The sequence below is a fragment of the Vanellus vanellus genome (assembly GCF_965231255.1).
Source record: "Vanellus vanellus genome assembly, chromosome: 1".
Classification (NCBI taxonomy): domain Eukaryota; kingdom Metazoa; phylum Chordata; class Aves; order Charadriiformes; family Charadriidae; genus Vanellus; species Vanellus vanellus.
In genome coordinates, this window is record NC_138905.1 from 129883371 (window position 1) to 129904088 (window position 20718).

The window sequence follows — 20718 nt, forward strand, 5'->3', positions numbered from 1 at the left end:
CACGCTGGAGAGGTGGGCCCAAGCCAACCTCATGCAGTTCAACAAGGCCAAGTGCAAGGTCCTACATCTGGGTCGGGGTAATCCCAAGCACAAACACAGGCTTGGTGGGGAATGGCTGGAGAGCAGCCCTAAGGAGAAGGACCTGGGGGTGCTGATTGATGAGAAGCTCAACATGAGCCAGCAATGTGCAGTCGCAGCCCAGAAGGCCACCTGTACCCTGGGCTGCATCAGAAGAAGTGTGGTCAGCAGGTGAAGGGAGGTGATTCTGCCCCTTTACTCCACTCTTGTGAGACCTCACCTGGAGTACTGCATCCAGCTCTGCAGTCCCCAACATAAGAAGGACATGGACCTGTTGGAGCATGTCCAGAGGAGAGCCACGAGGATGATCCGAGGACTGGAGCACCTCTCTTATGAGGAGAGGCTGAGAGAGTTAGGGCTGTTCAGCCTGGAGAAGAGAAGGCTTGGGGAAATCTTATTGTGGCCTTCCAGTACCTAAAGGAGGCCTACAGGAGAGCTGGGGAAGGACTTTTTACTAGGGCATGTAGTGAAAGGATGAGGGGGACTGGCTTTAAACTGGAAGAGGGGAGGTTTAGATTAAACATTAGGAAGAAATTTTTCACTCTGAGGGTGGTAAGGCACTGGAACAGGTTGCCCAGGGAAGTTGTTGAGGTCCCATCCCTGGAGGTGTTCAAGGCCAGGCTGGATGTAGCTTTGGGCAACCTGGTCTAGTGGGAGGTGTCCCTGCCTATGGCAGGGGGGTTGGAACTCGATGATCTTTAAGGTCCCTTCCAACCGAAACCATTCTATGATTCTATGAGAGACACATAAGATCAATGCAAACTGTAATAAGTAAGGAAAATAAGCAATTTATTGGCTATTTCATACCTAATTTATATGCCAGTAATAATGAGTTTATCCTCTCAAACTCAGCATCAACTTTCCCTCTACCATACATGTTTGCTAACCTTACGGTGCGAGTGATGATCTTCAGCTCCCAACTGTGTTTACATACTTATATGAAAAATTGTCCTTTCAGAGCTGATCTACCCTTAAGTAGTTCTGCAAAAAGTGTGGTACTGTAGTCAAGTTCACATTAAATCAGTTATTGAATTACATTTCTCTCCTATCTGGAGGAAATAAATTTGAGCTGCTAATCTGCGGTAGTGTTTTAATGTGTTTGTTATTATTTTATATATGGAAATTACAGCATCATCTGTCTGTTTCTGCTTGGTTGGAACTGAAGCTGCATAGGGCTGTTGAAAACCTAGCACAAAAATAACAGGGGAGTTATGCAGGGACCTCGTATTCGTCATGCCCTGTGTAGGCAAGGAATCAAGTGGCAGTCCCTGTTTCTAAGTGCTTGCAGCCTGTCCTAAGAGCTAGGCTTATAGCTATTTCTGAGAGAGATGGGAAGGAAGGTGTGAGCTGGAGAGATAAGGAGTGAAAAAGAAGAGGGAAAAAAAAAGTCTCCTCCTTTGTAGCACTTTTAATTTAGGGACTTTTTTTTCCCCATTGTCCCTCATGCAGTTCGACCTTTGCTTTCCGCTCTTTCTTCTTCTAAATGACCAGGTGACAGTGCTTATCTATACTGTGGCACAGAGTAATTCAGACCTCTCCTTGTTGTGAGTAGAAAAAGTAATGACAAAGGAGCCAGGACACCTGTGCCTCTATACCAGGGCTTTGGGCTGCCCTCAAGTATGAAGGACTCGCCAAAACTGGCCCTTACCTTTCTGCTAGCACATGAACTTGCCTCTCACCAGGCTTCCTACTTTTTTTTTTTTTTTTTTTTTTTTTTTTGCTGGGCTTTCTCACCTCAGCCCTTGATCTTCTGATCAGTCCTTTATGCTTCCCCACGCTCATTTTGCTCTGCCAGTCTCCAGAGTTCCAGCTCCTCCTCAGTTTATTCCTTGCTAACGACAGAGACTCCGGGCAGTCCCAGCAAGAGTTGTTAAGATGCAGCTGATAAATGTATTACGTGCACAAGACATTATATCGTGAGTCCACGGAGTGAGATTGTTGGGTTTGAAAGTTTTTGCTGTTTAATTAGAATGATCTAAATCAGGGTGTAAAAAGAATAGCAAAAAAAAAAATCTCCTTTCTGTTAAAGAGAAACTGGTAAATATTTAGCAAAGTAATTTAAAATATCTGCGATCCTTTCATGGATGATGGTGCTTAATTTGGAAACTATATGCAGCAACTGAAGTGTCAAAAGGAATACCTGCAAATTTCAAATATAATGCCGGTGCCAGAGTTTTCAGTGACTGCTCTGGAATAATTTTACATTTTTGACTTGTCTTTTATTTTTATCTGTGATGCTGCCTCTTACAAAGAATGAGATTCATTGTCTCTTGTTGGAGGATTCACCTGTGTTTGTCACAACAGCTACTACTTTTTTTTTTTTTTTTGCGATGCAATAAATGAGAGGTAGGATTGATGTGAGATTGTTTTTAATATCATTTGCTGTGCTAGCCAGCCTCCCATCAATCCTATTTTTAATGTGATAGCTCGTTCACTTGCATTACTTGTGATCACTGAAAAATAGAAGGTATTACATCTTTTAAAAGCGTAAGCAAACCTTGTAATTTACTGTCCAGCTCCAGTATGAGTCATCTGTTAGTATGTATAGCATGTCAATGAAGTGACTGCATGAAATAACGCTCAGATATAACTGGCAATTACTTATGAGCGTAACTGGGAGATTCCAGGTGCTGCTTGTGATTCCTAAGCTCAGAGTACATTGATTCTGTCAAGGCAAAAAAACTGGAAATATGAGGAACAGAAAGAACATTTAGGTTTGCAAGTCTAAAGGCTGATTTACAGCTAGCTAACGTTTTGTGATTTGTATTTCTCAGGCTACAAGCTCCTGCTACCGGGATACACCAATACCAGACTTTTAAATTTGCCTACCTAAATATGTGCTAGGAACTATATTTCAACTGGAAATATCTAACCGTGCCTTTAGGTTTTGGACTTCCAAGCAGGACCAGCACCGACTCCAACATGAACTGAGGCAGCCGTAGCAGCTTCCACTCAGAAACAGAAAAGCTGCGAAGGCTGCAGTCAACAGCTTGTTGTGCGATCAGAGTGCATCCGCTGCATTTCATGTCAGACAACTGTGGCTTACAAATAAAAAATACGATCACAAGAGTGGGCTATGTAACCTAGGTCTCTCCTCCTCTGGGTAAGCTCAGAGCTTTAGGGTTCAGGTGTGGTTTGTTTCTGGGCCTTTGTGTTTTCCTTTGGTTATTTAGGCCACTCTTCTGAGAAAGTGGAGATGTGGGTCTGAATTCCTTCAAGCTGGGAGGGAAGTTCAGTACTCATGTCTCCCGCATTCAGGGTGAGTGCTTAGATTATTATGCAAAGAAAAGATTAGCGAAGCTCTTTCTTGCACAGGCAGATGTCTTTAAAAGGGCAAGTCCCGCTAATTAGACATCTGACTTTAAAAATGACAGGGCTCTAGGACTCTTAAGACACTTTGCCCATCCACCTGATAGATTATTTTCCGGTGCTAACGTCTATATCTTTGTTTCTTATTTCTCACTGCATACATTATATTATATTGTCTTGCAGATATCACTTTTGACATGCACACATCGGAGAACATGTCCATTCGTCCATGTCCTTTGGCTATATGATTTAATATTTTTAGATATCACATTGAATGCTTTGAATAAAAAATATTACCAGGGAGTAATATAAAGATAGAGGATAAATGGTAACAAAAGAATCAGCCTAACTCTGAGAACTCTCTGGAAGCAAAGGGATTTTATTACTGCATTTAAATATGGTCATATTAGCTAGAGGAGCCTGATTGCTAGAGAACTTTTTTATAAATGCAAAATGACTGCATGTGCTTCTGAAGAAGGAAAAAAGAAATACTATTAAAGTACCAACCAAAAAAAGTCCACATTATAGGTCTTACCATTATTATCATCACAGTGATTTTGTAGCAGCAGTGGGTACCAATTCAACCTCAAGACTTGTGTGATGGGTAAATCAGGCTTAAAGTTAAGGGAAAAAATCTTAAGTCTATTTCTTTAGAATATTGTGACCATAGCTACAACTTTTGGTAGTGCTAGCCTTTGCCTGACTGCTAAAGGTTTTTAAGAGGAATATAACATTGGGATATTTTGAGAGAGTCTCTTAATTCTTCCTTTTGGAATAAAATTAGTAGAATTAATTTCACAGTGAAAGTATATCATCAGGTTGTATAATCACCAGTCTTCCTCTTGTGGACTTTAATTTTTCCATTATATTTTCTTTTCAGGAAAACCATGGAGAAATGGAAAATCTCTCCATAAAATTGAATAATATATTTGATTCATAATTAAATGGAATTTATGGAATTCCAGCTTTCTACCTACGCTTTCCTAAAGTGACCCTTTCCACTATAAGACATTGGAATATAAATTTCAGAACAAAATGATGTTCTCAGTTTTCAAATGATGATGTTCTCAGTTTTCAAATGATGATGTTCTCCCTCTCCTATCACCTGGAACAAGCAATTTTTCCTTGTAATTAACATCTCATGTTTGGGAAAAAAAAAAAAAAAAGGCTTAAAAAAGCCCCAAACTTAGAATTATAGTTAAAATAATTCATTATCTCTCTCATGTTTTATTGATTTTCATCATTGTCATCAATTTGAAAGTACTGTAGTGTATTTTAAAGCAGATTTTTTGGGGGGGGTGAGTGGTCAGGAAAATTACTGTCTTATTATTTTTTTTATAGCAGCCTAATTAATTTCTATATTTTATCCTTGGTTGGAAGACAATCCTTTACTCTACAATGCTAAATAATTTGCAAGTAATCAAAGGATATTTTTTACTCTTATTGAGTATGAGACTCAAAAGATGGTTTAATGCCTATTATACATTTGTCCACTACTACTATGTTTACTATGAATTTACTATGTTCCTAAGACACAATCTTGCCCCTCTGCATTTTAAAATCATTTTGAAGTAGCATAGGATCTGTGAAGTCTAAATGAACCCTACTTCAGTTTTTACACTGCCAAGTTTAACTCTGATGCATTTTACCATGTGCCCACAATGTCATGAGATGCACATTGTGTTCGGTTTAGGGCATTCCTTTGTCCTTGAACTCCAGGACTATGGTACTCTAGGCTTATTCTATATACATATATTAGAATTTTTCTGTTATGTTTGGCTATGTGAGACATAGAATATTTACCAAAGATATATTTTTACATTTACCTAATTCCATTTGCATAAAAATCACCACCAATTTGATTAGGTCATTTTAGAACCTCATTTGATAAGCCAGTTTTAGAGATTTTATTTTTAAGAGCACAAGAGTGCAACAGAAGTTAACAATATGAAGTATCTGTTACTTAGGATATGCGGATCAATCCAGACTATATCATTTTGCTGTGTAGATGCTTATATTTTTGCCATTTTACAGTGGTGTGACATTTAAGAAAATGAGCTTTATATGGATTTTATATTTTGCCTTAGAAGTGGCACTTGGAAACTTCTGGAAACACTGTTCATGATTAAAGGTGTGCGTTATTTAGGTCATATCATCTTATGTTGACCTTAAGCTGCAGGTGAGGAATCTTAAATTGATTTAAGGAATTGAGCAGGAAATGCACGATGGAAAGGCCTCTTTTATAACTCTTGTAAAATGACCGTCATTGTAATTGGCCCTGATCACGTGCTGAACTTTTTCACGACTGAAAATCCCTTCTTCAAATTGATTGGAAGTGTTCTGAAAACGGTGTATTCAGTACGTGTCTGCATGTGTGCTACAGCAACAGGCAGTACTGCTAGCGTTGCAGGGAGGTAGCGAGCGCTTGCTCGGGTTTAAGAACCACAGAATCCCAGCTGAGAAGGAGCTCTCTATCTCTGAAATGCCCAGGAATCCATCCACGTGTGCAGCACCGAGAGCTAGGGCTTGGAGCAGAACAGACATCACGCTGTGCAGTCCTTATGAAAGACAGGTTTTGATTGATGTTCCTGCCTTGCAACGTCTAAATCGCGTAGTCGATGTATTCTGACATCAGCTTCTCAACTACATGGTGCAACATTAGACCTCAGCGCTACACAACACAATCCGATTGTTCTTCGGTCTCAACTAGTACAATAATAAATGCACATAATTTAGAAATCAATTCTATATAAATCGGGGGGGGGGGGGGGGATGATATTTTACAGATGTACACTGACATTTGTTGCAAAGGATCTCAAAGAACTCATAGATTATGCAAACACTTCTATTGTACCACTGTCGCACAGGCATATGTATTGGAGCCAGCATCCTGCCAGCATCAATCATGAACTGATTGTGGAGGGAAAACATTGCTTTAGCACATTTTTTCAGGAAAAGAAGCATAAGGTCTTTGTAGTCTGTGGAGAGTAATAGTTCCTCATTTATAATGCTCTCATTTGAAAATAGTTGGAATAGTACTCAATGCATCATCTTTGAAAGGTTAAGGTACCTTACACAGATGTGAGCTTCTGATTCTTGGGGAATCAGTGTCTTTCCAGATGCAAAGATTGTCTCATTTCATCCTCCCTGCCTGCCTTTATCTGAAGTCGCCAACTCCATACCTTGCTGCCGCGAAAATAATTTGTATGAAAACAAACGTTATGTGAATAAATAAACTAATTCCTAGCTCTATGTTTGCATAGAGATACGAATGAAGATAATGCTAGGTAGGACAACGTAAGTCATGCAGGTAGAGTTCCTAGGCTGAATCAGTGAATTATCAGCATTATTAAAATGTGAACATAATTAAGCACCTTGTGGAGTTACAGCTACTATGGCCACCAAGCAGGTAGTGCAGGTCCTGATTGTGAACAGAAAAATGAGCTCAGCTTTAACTATCATGATGCTGAAATGCATATGTAATAAATATAATAAATTTCTAAGAGAAGGATAATTGAGAAGATGTATGGTGTATGGGTACTAGGCAGCGCTACTTTGTGGTTTCTGTCCCCAAACTGTTTCCCAATACCTTAACCCCTAGTGACAAATAAGAGTCAAAAGATTTTCTTTGTATTTAAAACTGAAAATGTACACTCATGCCATTATATAGTGACTATAAATGTGTGGTGACTATGTAAATAAGGACCGCTGAGAGTAACTTTTAAATGTGGACATACTAAATTTACTCTTTGAATAGCTGGAGGAGAAATAGTTTACAGTTAGTAAACATACATATATTTTTCATTACATTTGTAGTGCTAAAGTGAAATATTTATCAGATTATTTTTATAATAATCAACACAGATAAAATTATACTATATCCTGTTTAATATTTCATTCAGATCCCTGCATAGATTAAAACACTGCGGAAGTTCAGAGAGCCAGCATGCTACTGTTTCATTATGCATTCTGCAAACACATAAGGGTGTAGGCTTACCGTCAAGAGCCGTACTCGCTTAAGTTGGAGAGGCAAAGCCAGTCTCAGATGTTAGCACACCAAAAGAAAGAAATAAAACTCCCAAATTAGGTAACCATGAAAATGTATATCAATGCAAATAACGCATAGGGAAATTTAAATTCACTCTTGAAATACCTCAGACCAAGACAGCCCCATATTTTGTTGTAGTATTTAATTTCAGTCATCAGCATTGCGAGTAGCTGGGTGTACGGTAATTGGCTCTTACACTGTGCAAGCTAGAACGATAAAACACTTTTGAATTACACTTAGCAAACAGGAGAATGTCTGCTTCTTGAGTGCTGCAGCACACCGGGATACTAGAGTGTCCAATAAAAAAGTCTTTGCCAGCAAGAGTTTTGGATGGGCTACTACAATCAGCTCAACCAGGAATTAAATACGTAAGTCCGTTACCTGCACTAGCTTTGTAATGGATAATAAACCTGCATTAGTAACCAGAGATAAGAAACAGCTGTTCTCAGCTTCTGGGCTTCTGCCAAAAATGAAATTATTATTCTCTTAGCATAGCTGTAAAAAGTACCACGTATTTTGTCAAGTCAAATTTATGCAAGGCTGGAATCATCCAGGAAACCAAAAGTGTATTATAGACAGCTTCACAGCAATCTCTTGAAGGAACACTAAATCCAATTATGCAGAACATCACAGAATTGTTTGTTATTCCTAAAGCACTTAGTTCTCATGAAAGCAAAGTATTTGTTCTTCTTCTAATGTATCGAGAACGCTATCGTATGTAAGATTCTGCGATAATAAGTTATGACTGCAAAGCTCTTACCCAGATTAATTCAGAAGCAACAAAAGAAATACACCTTCCAAAAAATATGCAGCGATCTATTCTGTCCTTTAGGCGTTGAGTTAAAAACAAATCTTAAAGAGGAAGAACTGTAGCTTGGTGGTATTCCTGTTGGGAATATTAATGTTTGTTGAGGAGAGAGACATTTAAGAAGGTCAATTTTTATTTAATACTGAAGGGTATTTTGTTTTCAAAAATTATAACTCTGTAAAATCCCATTCAAATTAGTCCTCAGATAATACCAGTTCCCATGGGTAAGAAACCTTATCATTGTCACTGAGTAGGAATTTTAAAACTATTTGATGGACCAAACATTAACACACAGGTTAATATTACTGAATAAAAACATACAAAAAAAACACCAAGTAATTGATAGCGTAAAATGAAATTGTAATCTATGCCTGACTCCTTGGCTTTGCTTTCCTACTGCCTTCTAGATGATGGAGAATATTGGATCAGGCACCAAAATTACAGCACTTTATGTTCTCACCAGTAGAAAGAACAATTAAGCATCATGGTTAAGAGCTTTGTATGAACCTAAAAATAGGGTTAAAAGTAGGACGTGTTCCATTATTTTAAGGTAGCTAACATCAAAACATTAAATGATATTCTATTTTTTGATGCTTTTTGCATTCCTATAAATTATGTAACAGAATGTACCTTTACATCATGTGAGGCCATAGCAGCGCACAGAAACTGAGAAGCTGTATGCATCTTACAGCTGCAGCTCACGCTACCGAAAAGAGCAGCTTACTGAACAGCAGCCATAGCTTTCACAGCTCTTATAGACAGCGCTCTTATAGCTACGCAGCTATAGATGTAGCTCTTATAGCTACACAGTCTATGAACACTGAACAAAACAGCAGTCCCTGTCCCAAGAAGCAGTATTTCATCATATATAAATTACGTGTATAATTGTGTATTTGTATTTGAAAATGCCCACAGTTCTGTGCGGGTCATGACACAGACTTCAATGGCAGTGCAGTGTGCTATTTTTCTGAGAGATCTAACACTGTAATTTTGTGTTTCTTGCACACTTTGAGAGTTACCTGGTTTCATGGTTCACACCATGAAATTCAATTTCACCTTTCTTTTTTAAGGAATGCGAAACCGTGTTAGTAATAGGAAAGCAATGCACTCAGCTTAGCTACAGGTGGTTAGCTGGGGGTTGAAGGCAACAGCAGGACCTACAGAGATGCCGGGATAGGCTTTTCCTAACTCCTTGGCCACCAGCAATCTAAAAGAGGATTATCACATTCATATTTCTTCTAAACAAATTCCTTCCTTTCCCTAGCTTCTCAGCATTGCCTAAAACGTATGTGAAACCCATTGCCCCACTCCCCAGCATGGAGCCTGTTCCTGGTTGCTTTTTCTGCTCCTTTTCAGACCATCTAGAATGGTTCCACCTTCCTCCACTGCTGACAATTTATCTCCAGGCTGTGGGGTCCCTAGCAACCTTCCAGCCCTTCTTCACAATCCATGGGCATGTGACTCTACCAAAATAGCAAGACTTCCCTCTACGGCCATTTTTATAAGCGTGTTTCATCTCTTTCTTCCAACTCTTGTCGTCCACACTCCAGGACTTGGGCGAGAAGGGCAGTTTATCTCATTCTGCAGGGTGACTTCTGTGAATCTGGTTAACAATTCTGGTACAAATTATACAAAACATGTCTATTGGTCATTTTTATTTGTATGGATTGTGATTTGTTGACTTTGTTGAAATACCTGCGGCTTGGCAGTGGTGCTTTTAAAGTATCTATTTTGAATGAGAAAGGGAAAGAAAATACTCTGAGCCAAATGATCAAGCAAAGCAGTTAATTACTAGTTGAGTCTCGGTAACAATTATTTTCCTTTGTGAACAGCAGGGGTCACTAAAAAGAAGGGTTACACTGGCTGAGGCAAACAGGCTGGGTTTTTTTTTTCCAACTACATCACTTTGCAAATAAAAAAAAAAATCACTACATTAAAAATGAAAATTCTTGGTCCCTCTGTTTTTGACAGATAACAAAATTAAAAAAATAGCTTTCTGATTATGGCCTAAACTGTAAGATATCTCTGCCTCTAATAATATCTCTAGTAAAAATTACTTATATTTTGTTTGCCTACAATGAGTTTTACATAATACTTTGTTACAATATATTTTAATTACGTTGTAAGTTGATGTTGACATTTAACACTGTGATAGCCAAGAGTGAGTAATGTCATTTCCTCTCTATTTCTCATGAACACACTGTCATTTTCTCTATTATTTGCTGTTATTGGAAGTCAATAAATCACAATTAGTAATGCGGCAAAAAAAAATAAGTGTGTCCTCCATTTGGAACAAATATTCAAATGGTATCTCAGTGTAACATCATTCAACATAAAATGTAAACAAGCGTGTAATTCTGTTCCTGGAAGGATGGAAAGCGCTGACCACCAAGGAAAGAAATTGAAGAAAAGCCAGTCAAACAGGTGGAACCCTATAAAAGAACACACCAGAAAGATAGAATGCTTCCTCTGCCTCATATCTGTTCTGTAAGCTTAGTAGTCAAGAAGGGTCGGTTGTTTTGGTTTTTTTTGTATTTATCTTTGCAGCTGAATGAGTTCAATTTCTCTCAGATTAGGCCAGAAATTTCAGAACAGCGGGTTAATCCTTCCTGTCTTCACGGGCAACTGAGCAAACAGACCTGTATCAGCGTGGCCAAGTGTAAAATTGTAATTCTAGAGATTAACGTTGTCTTTCCTGTTTGCTTTGAACTTGACCTCCATGTTTCTCTTCTAGGTATGTTTGTATGTATGTGTGCAGTTATTTATTTATGTGTTTGTTTGTTGTTAACAGCTTCTGTCCAAGGCCCCTGGGAGAGGGCAATCTCACCAAACAAAGTGCCGTATTATATCAAGTGAGTATAAATAGTAATTCATTCTAGCTGTTTACATTTGTCATTTACAAGGATAGTTGGTAATTTCCTTAGATTATGGTGAACTGCTCTATGGTGTCTAAATTGGAAGAACAAAAAGGAATGAAATGTGCAAAAATTTCACAGAAGCATGCTAGTTATTTAAAAAGACAGTAGGATGCACTGATTTGCAAGTTGTTTGGTTTTATGCTACTGTAAGTCACCAGCAAACTAAGTAAAGCTTTGGGATATCTGGATATTTGAATTTGTGCCATTGCCTGCTGAAGAGTGTGTATGGCAGGTTTTGAAAAACCAAAAAACCATTCTGAATTGCAGTTGTGGATGTGATATACTGTTTTTTTTAACATAGCAATGCACATACTTCATACAACAAATTCCTTTAGGGAGAGCACGTGGTAAAGTTTGTTGCCGAGGAATGACAAGGGACAAATTAGTCCCTATGTACTATCCCTTTAGAGTTTATTTCCCAAATTAAGGTATTTTTATTTAAGAGATGCATGCATAACAAATGAGAGGAAAATTTTAAAAAATCTACAATTTGGAAACATCTGCTTCTAGTTTAGTGCCCTAAACAGAACCACTACACAGCAAATAAGAAACAAGTCTTAATACATTTTTCCTTCTCTGTGTAGTTCTCTATTGCCTGCAATATGTGCCTTGAACTATTTATACCAAACTTCTGGAGGGAACAGGTGATGGAATGCCTATGATAAAGACCGCAGCGCGCGTACCTGAAACATGGGTGTCATTTAATAGGCATATTCACACGCTTCCTCCTTATATTCCCAGTAAACTTTGGAAACTCAACTAGTGTCACTGAAGCCATCTGGCTGCCAATGGCACTTGCAGTGGCAACTTCAGTTGCAACTTTCACAACAATATGAACTGCTACAGCAGCCGCAGAACAAGCATTTGGGCTACACGTGAGGAAAACTAAGTCTGTAGTGCAATACAGTGGGACAGTTATACTCGGTTTAAGTTGGTTTAGTGTTGCATTAAATTTGTAATTTTTCTGATGTTGGTATTTGGCTATGACTACTGAAATAGTCACAGGGAAGCTGGAAACCTCTGTCAAGGAGGAGGGGAGAAGGAAATCTATGGGAAACAAATACTGGAAAGCAAGTTGAGGCTCTGGCGGTTCAGAGCCAGTTTATGGCACTACTATGAAGGAAAAGATCTTCTTTTTCTCTTGTTCCGTGGTATGACTTGCCTTTATGGGGAGAGGTGCCTTGGCAATTCTTAAAGTAGGCATGAGATGCATTTCAGGCTGGACCTCACACCTCTGTGCATGCTACTCGCATCCAGCAGCCACAGGTAACTGGTGACTCTTTGTGCTAAAATGGTCAATTGCTACTTTTTGGTGTCAACTTTGCATTGCCCTTGCTGTTCTAGGCCATTTACAAACTCAAAGGAAGACATTTGTTTTATTTTGTTCGCTTTAGAAAATACCTTGATAGCCATAAAGAGTTGTAGCTGTACTAGCTTAATTAATATTTAAATTCAGCCACATAAGTTATAGAAAAACTTTGCTGTCCTTGAGATGTAAACCAACCTGGCCAAGTTTTAATGAGTCTTAGTGAGCTGTTACATCTATTCACTTCTCCAGCTGTCCTCAGTCATTTTTCTTTTCATTCATTCTGATCGCTCATATTTCATATTTACGCACAACTAAATTGCCTCTTTTCTGTACCGTTTGGACGTTTAAACTTAGAATATTCTTTCTTTCTTTCTTCTTTGAACTATGACTTTCTTATCAATTGTTAATTCTCTAAAAGAGCTTCCATGAAGACTGAGCAGCTATAGATCGTGTTCTCTTCATGTTTACATAATTTTCTTTCTGTCATCAACGTAGAATATTGGCGCTAGCCTCCTTTGTTAACCAGATTTGCTACACGTTTTATTGGTCTTCATTTTATCTGGTTTCCCTTGATGCCTAACTGTTTTATCTCATCATTTTCACATTTGCAATGACACAGCATTTGATATATCCACAAATCAGGCGGTACTTCGTGCTAAATCTTCAGCAGCGATGTTTACTTACTGCTAGGTATCTTCAAGCCCTGGGATTTTGCTGGTTAAAATTTCGTTTTTATACAGTTGATTAATCTTTAGCAACTAGTTGCCTCTAAAGCTATCACTTCAGCAATTTCTTTTTGAGATTATTCACACCAGTATTTATTTTTTTCAAATTGTATTGGTGTAGGCACCATTGCCGTGGAAGATATAATTATCAAGAGTGTACAACCTGTCTCAGCTCTTCCCAGTCTCTGCCATTTTGTGGTTTCTTTGCCAACTGTCCGCCTCATGAAAATTGCAGCCTAATGGCCTTGCACCAGCTGCTGCATTCTGGTGCATTTCCTTCCACTTTATTGTTTGCTTCCCTCCTTATGGAGATGACAAGCTGGGCCAGCAGTTCAGCCTCACCTCTCTTTTCCGCAGCGAACTGAGAAATCAAATTTCTGTGTTCCAGGACGGCAGAACTATCTCGGCTTCCCAAGCAGCAAGTGGATGTTGCTGCCTGGGTACCGAGCGCTTGCCCAGAGCAGAAGGTGCTCCTGAGGAAAAAAACTCTCCCTTTTGCCTCTGAATTAAAACATGTAAAATTGCTCGAAAACACGTTTTATCTGACCTTTTTCTTTTTGATCTTTTTTTTCTCCCTTGATATATTCCCTGTGTCTAGTACAGGATTTAAAGGTTTTATTAGAATAAAAAAAGAAGGGTAATATTTATAAAAAAAAGGTTTCAGTTTAATCAGTCCTGTATTTTGAAGGCCTTGATGCTACTCTTACTGGAGTGCAACCCAGAAAATAGAAAGGCAGAAACAGGCACAGGCATGCCTGTGCTCTTTAATAATGCTTTAGGTATTCATTAAAATTTCTAAATTTAAGTTTTTAGGAGACAAAACAGGCAATTACTGTACATCAGAAATCTGAAAAGCAAATGGAAAAAAATGCACAGCACAAAGACTACTGAATATGTATCAAAAGGTAAAAAAAAGTCTCAAATTCTAAAAAAAGACAGATAATGAAGGTGGGGAGGCTGCAGATTCTAACATCGTAATTCAGGTTAGATCACATCTTAGCAGGGATGAAAGGGATCTCACGTGTGCATGCATATACACGCACATTCTTGTCTTCCAATCAAACAGATAGAGGAGCTGCTCCAAAGCAGTGATAGATAGCAAAATCAAATGTCTGCTTTGGATTTTGCAACAGCAGAAGCAGCATTCGGTCATGCTGCACAACCCAAGTCCTCTTCACTGTCCGTCCTCCCGGGGCACATTATGCAGCTACACTCTGGATCATGTTTGCATCTCTCTTGTGTACGGCTTATCCTCCTGTGCCCAGCAAAGGTGTCCAGTGCACGGTGATCTAGAGGTGAGCGCTAGGAGATCTCTGCTGCCTCGAGAAAGGAGGAGGACTTGGATTGAAGTCTGCAACACACTTTCTCACTAAAGAAAAATTCCATAGTCCTGCCGTTACGAGGTGTTGAAATTTAGTAAATGTGACTTCTGCATTTGTACTAATCTTTGACATTATTCTTCCTCTGTCTAAGTGACTTGCCAGTTAATAGCGTCTGTCTTCTCACCCTCTTGCTGTGCCCATTCTTTTGAAGGATTTACAATGCTTCTGCAAAAATACAGTAGTCTTTCATCTCAGTACTTCCCACAAAGGAAGCCTTCCAAGTTATTTCCCAGCCAAGCTTATTTTCTTATACAGATTATAGCAGTTCACTGAACTTTGTCCTGCTGAGGACAAAGCTGGATTCTCAGGAGCATAGATTTGACTCCTTGAGAAGATCTATATGAGCCTATCCATATAAATTAGCTATGAGATGAGCTAACTCCGAGGACTATGCATCGCCACTTTCTTACTCTCTTCCACATTGTAGTTTCCTATGAGAGTATTTGACTTGCATTAAATGTATCAGCTTGTGACATACATTTTTGTGAGGTTTAGGTTCTGCAGTCGTTCCATACTTCACAGTGGAGATCTAGCAGGCCAGTTTCTATAAACATACTTCTTTGGTGTCTTAATTTTTAATCTCCCTTTTAATTGTTGGTTAGCCATGCAGAATTTCAACACAGAGAAAAGCTAAGAGCCCCGAGTTTTCATTGTAAAAGCAAGCAGATTAAAGTCATGATTCTTTTACTTTTGTTCAACTTAGAGACAGGATGGATAAATGAATCTATCATCTGAATTAAATTCTACAAAGATAAAATAAAGCAAAGAGTTGCTGTTCTGTTAAAATCACTTGGGTTAATTGTTTCTTCTGCAGAATGTAGATAAGTACGAGACTCAAAAGCAGGTAGGAATTATCTGTCAGACGGAACAGAGAGAGACATGGAGAACCATAAATAAATAATGTATTATTATGTATATATAGTGAGTGATGCTGTGAGCACGCTATGAAAGCCATGTGTGTGGCTGACAGTTAACCGATCTCCCAAGTACCAAGAAGGTATTATTTTGGCTTCTTAAAAGCACAGCTATCGTGGTCTGTTCCTGTCTTGCAGTTCTGAATTCTCCATACCAAAATTGAAACTATTGTGAAAGAAAGAAAAACTATACTACTTTTCAGCCTGCCTTTATGTGATGTAAATTATCATGCTGTCTAGCATAAAAACCTAAATTAAACATCTGCTATTTCTTAGAGGTTTGTCCAAGTGCAGAGTTTTTCTTTATCATTTGAAGGGCTGTGAAGCCTTGCTTCTAAAACTTGTCACAAAAATTTAAACTTGGAGTGTAAATAAATGAGAAATCTTGAGCCTTTAACTACCTTTAAAATGAAAACGAAGGTTATAAACAGATGTGTTCCCGCTGACTGAGCAGGAGCACTCCAGGAAGATACCGTGGGTCTGTCTGCTCTTCGTTACCATCTGTCAGCGGGGAGTTACTGCCCTCACATGCGAAGCAACTGAAGGGGATTTAATTTGTTTTGAAATGAATTGTAAGTACTCAGCAGCAATTTTGTCATATCCTAGCTGGTGCAGAGACTGGGGGCAGGGCTGCAGCCTCCCGTTAGGGGCAGCAACCGAGGGAAACCATGTGCTTTCCCACCGGAACAGCGTGTACTGCAGTGCCTGTGTGGAGGGCAGAGAGCAGCCTCCCCGGGCACTTACACAACTTCGTCTTTTTGATACGGCCGTGCTCATATTTAAGCGGACGGTAAATTTCCTAAGCTTTGTCGTCAAACTCATTCAGTGTAAATTTTCACAAAGAGTGTATATAGGATTAAGCATTACAGAGAGGTTAAATAGCGTAGGGATAATATTCGTGCAGGTTAAATCTTAAAATGTGTCATGAAGGTAATGTTGTTTGCTCAGTTTAGTCATGAGCAGGGTAAAAGAAGTTTAGATGGAATCTAGATTTCCTATTTTCCTAATTAAAAGGAACGCGTCGATGTTTTAAATCCATTAAATCCAGCTTCTCATTGTTTTCCAGCTGTGGGGCTAGGAGAGTAATAAATGAACTATTTTTATAGGCAGTAATGTGAAAAGTAAACTTTTGATACTGTACAAGGAGTTCATATCCTTATAGAGTAATAGAATATAATTACATAACCTTAAATATTTTACTTTTATTGTAGCTGAAATTGTTATATTCTTGTAAGCCAAATGTGATTTTTGCTTGAATTTTACTTTTTACTTCATTTCTATTCGCTCCATTTTACTTCAGTTGTTAAATGTAGCTTGACTGTGTTACACATCGTCAAGAATAAAGAATTAACATAACCAATAAAATCTTACAAAGTTGAATGACATACATACAATACGGTCCTATTTTATAGAGTATATGCCAGATCTTCCATAGAAAAGTAGATTTTACAGCTGCTCCTGATAGCTAAAATTTATTGCCATAGACTTCAGGCCCATGTTTTCAACATTGTGTGCTTAATGAGCAGGATTCAAAAATAGGAATTATGTTTGATTTCCACTGGAATGCTTTGAACTTGAAAAGATTAGACATATTAAGGGAAAAATAAAAGAGAAAGATTTGCCTGTCAGACTTTTCTTTTATTAAAGATCAATTACATACTTAATTTAGATGACAAAGGGAAGACAGCTTCTGACAACTGTCCAATGAAATCTTCAAGGAAATGGGGAACAATATCTCAGATTTTTTATATATTCTTGTTATACCAAGAAGTCTCGTAATTCCTTTGTTTCCTCCAAAGACTGACAGCTCCTCCAAAACAGTGCATGCCACATCCATTGTCCGCAGTGCCTTTGGTTCAGTGTCTTTTCTGAGGCAGCCAGCTCCACAAATAAGCAGCCAACTATTTCCCCATTCCACACGGGAAAAGTTTCATACATATAGTAAGAGAGTCAGCATTAAGTTGATCCTTCTTCACCTACTGTGCCTTTTTTGTCTTCTTCACGATCTTACCAGTCTAATATAAGGCAGGACTATAATTAACATTTATGCGTTTTAAGATATGTTTCAATACCCATGAGAAAAGTCGTGGGTATGGACCTGTACGATTTACATCCCCAGCTGTCTTTGCTATGGATGCACAGGCGTTGGCAGACTGTGTAATGCTCTAGTATTGGCATCCAGGGCAATGCAACCGTCAGGAGAAGACGGAGTGCAATAATCGGCCATATCAGCTGGGCTGCTCTAAGTGGCCTGTCTGTCAGGGCAAGGGCAGATTTTTTCCCGGATTGACTTTTTTCCAGAAGGAACTCACTGAAGCTGCTGAATCTCTCTTGCATTCGTTCTTTCTCTGACCTTCTAAGATGCCAGTTCTCCTACAGACTGCAATAAGTTCCTATTTTTCAGAATATTCTCCACCTGTCTTGGCATATTTCCTGTCCTGAGCAATTTGTATAGTCTTTACTTAGTGAATCATGACTATGGATTATTTGACCCATTTTTCTCCTTATTGAATCCCTTTCAATGTTTTGTGGGTTTTTTTCCTCTTGTCTGATAATAGCTGCAATCAGTTTTGTGTTCGTGTCAGTTCTGCGGTGTCCTTCTATTTAGACCTTCAATCTTGAGAACCAATTTGTGTATATATTATGCTTAGGGGTCATAGATTCTAAGGGAAACATAAAATGAAAAAAAAATCTGCTAGAAAACTTTCTATTAATTTAACATCTAAGTAGAAAAAGGGGCTTTAGATATCTAACTAGTAAATAGCCCAGATTGCCTTTTGAATTTCAATATGTGCCTGTCTCCTGTCTTTCCTTTTCAAGATGCTTTTTCTGTTCACTACTGTAGAGCTAACATAGGAGTACAGTGGCAAAGATACATTCTTCTGTGCTTCATTTTTAACAACGTTAACTCAATTTTTTCACTTAAAAGCTGTATTATTGGAGTAAATGTTGTAAAACTTAACGCTTGAGGGTTATGACACCCTCCATGAAGCCTAATAAGAAAAACTCGCTAGAAAGAGAGGTTACAGGCATGGAGTTAAAATTTAAAGGGCTAGCCAGAAAACTACTGTGTTGACTTGAGAACAGATGACTTCATACAAGCATCTCAATTATATCATCAACATGAAACACCATGTTAAGATTTTAATCACAGCCCAAAGCATTTCTAGTTGAGACATGGGTGTAATACTTTCTTCATAATTAGGAGACACCTTTGCAGCAGGAAATATCCCATAAACATCTCACAGAGATGGGAGTTAAAGAGTATATGGTTATACAAATTTATTGGGTTTCTTCCAGCATTTTAGCTGTTGTGACCTGAAAATGTGGAATAAACAAATATGAGGAAGACAAATAAAAAGTAAGGTATTAAATTTCAATCGAATAAAAATACTGAAATACTAAAATAAGTTTTGTTTCCAAGCAGTATTTTCCAGTCCACCATCTGCCATCCTGGAGGTTCTGTAAGCAAGCATGTTAACGTTGTAAAGAATGTGGCAAAAAGCTAACGGATTCTACTGCATACTGAAACACAGAAAAGCTGCTCCTTCATTAGAAAACCAGAAGCTGCAGGTGTCCTCCCAAATCAGTGATTTTTATCTACTATTTCATCTTCAGTTTAACTCTGCTTAATTGTATTTAGCTTTGGGACTTCATCAATGGCAACACTGTTGGCTGACCTCGCCTACACGTCTTTTAGAACACATAGAAAAAGTTAAAGCAGTTGCAAATACTACTAGATACTAGCAGCAGCAGCAGCAGCAGTAGTAAACAGATTACAGCCATAGAGAAGACTGTAAATGTCCCTAAGGAAATCTGTGTATAATTTAGTTTCAGCTATAACCATAGAGATAATAGCAATATGAAGTAAACTCATAAGTGAATCTTCCCTCAACTAAAAATTCACTTGAAGGTTTAAAAATGCAAATTTGATAGGAACGTTAAGGTTAAAATAATATATTATATGCATATATATGCGTTCTATTACTCTTGGGACTACCTCTGCCCAAACAGTTAAGGAACAATTTGAAAAGTGTTTAAAGTAAAAATCCTATCAGTGAGGGGTTTTTAACCATGTTTGCTGAGAATCCCTGGAATCTATAAATCATGTACTGACTTTGATAAACATGATTAAACAGCTAAACTTAGGAAAGTTCTGCAGTAAACAAGCCTACACTTATGATAGGTTTTCTTACATCTTGATTACAGTTTTGTATGTGATTAATTTGCATTTCATTTAGTTTTGTGTTTAAAAGCATCCCCTACTTCCATTTTATCACCAGCTCCAGTCATACTGCAGTTGCCAGTTTTACTGAGCAAATTTCATTAGTATATAGAGGTTCTAATGTGAAATATTTTTCTGTGTATTTGTCAGCTTTTAGCTATAGTAGTGATGTTCAATTATTTTTAATGCTGTGTTTTGCTGAATCTTGACTATAAAATCATAGTCATTGAATATTAAAAGTTTGCTTTCATGACAAAATGCTAATATTCAAAGTCTTTTGTAAAACAATGCTGGTTCAAGTTAATTTTAAAATTACTCTGAAATTAAGCAGCTTAAAACATAAAACTAAACTTTGCAGCTGAACCATCATTCAGAGATATTCACCAACCCAAACCTATAGGGCTTTGGATATTTTTTTTAAATCCAAACCTTACAATGATCGTTTCAGTAGGTATAGAGAGCTTGCATTTATAATTTAAAAATTACTGCCTGTTTTGTGGAAAGAAACCCCATGATTTTCATAATTGCCTTTGATGTGAAGCACAAAAGAAAAGCTGGCTCTAAGTGGCAGCCATATTCAGTACTTTCAGAGATGATTGAAAAACACATTAGACAGCTCTAAATTTTGTTGTTTCTAGATGATATCTTTATCTTGAAGTATTCCTAAACTAAACGTATACCAACAGCTCACCTGAATGATCTTCAATTTCAATGTCTTCAGGTTTGGGTATTTTTGTGAACACCATTTAGAAATTAACCAAAAAAAAGAGAAGGAATATTCCAGCAATGACAGACCATGCGGTCTGTCCACGACAAAGGAAAGCATATTCGTTAAGCTGATGCTGTACTCATGTGCAGCAATAACAACTCAAAGCAAAGAGTTTGTCACAGTGAGAGAAATAGAATTTAAAGGCATTTTATGTTTGAAGGAGAAAATTCTTGTTTGAAACCAGTTTCCTTTGAGGTCATAGCAAGTTTCTTGATCAGTCACAGATAATGTAT

General features: G+C 38.0%; 1 protein-coding gene across 3 annotated transcripts in view; it reads left to right on the forward strand.

Moving 5' to 3' along the window:
* DMD (dystrophin) overlaps positions 1 to 20718 on the forward strand; it is a gene marked incomplete at both ends in the record, with an annotated part of 1177430 nt that overhangs the window by 1047559 nt on the left and 109153 nt on the right. For all 3 annotated transcript variants that reach the window (XM_082480534.1, XM_082480533.1, XM_082480531.1), the window contains one exon: positions 11035 to 11095. In XM_082480534.1, coding sequence (XP_082336660.1) covers positions 11035 to 11095 — 61 coding nt within the window. The remainder of the gene's footprint in view (positions 1 to 11034; positions 11096 to 20718) is intronic.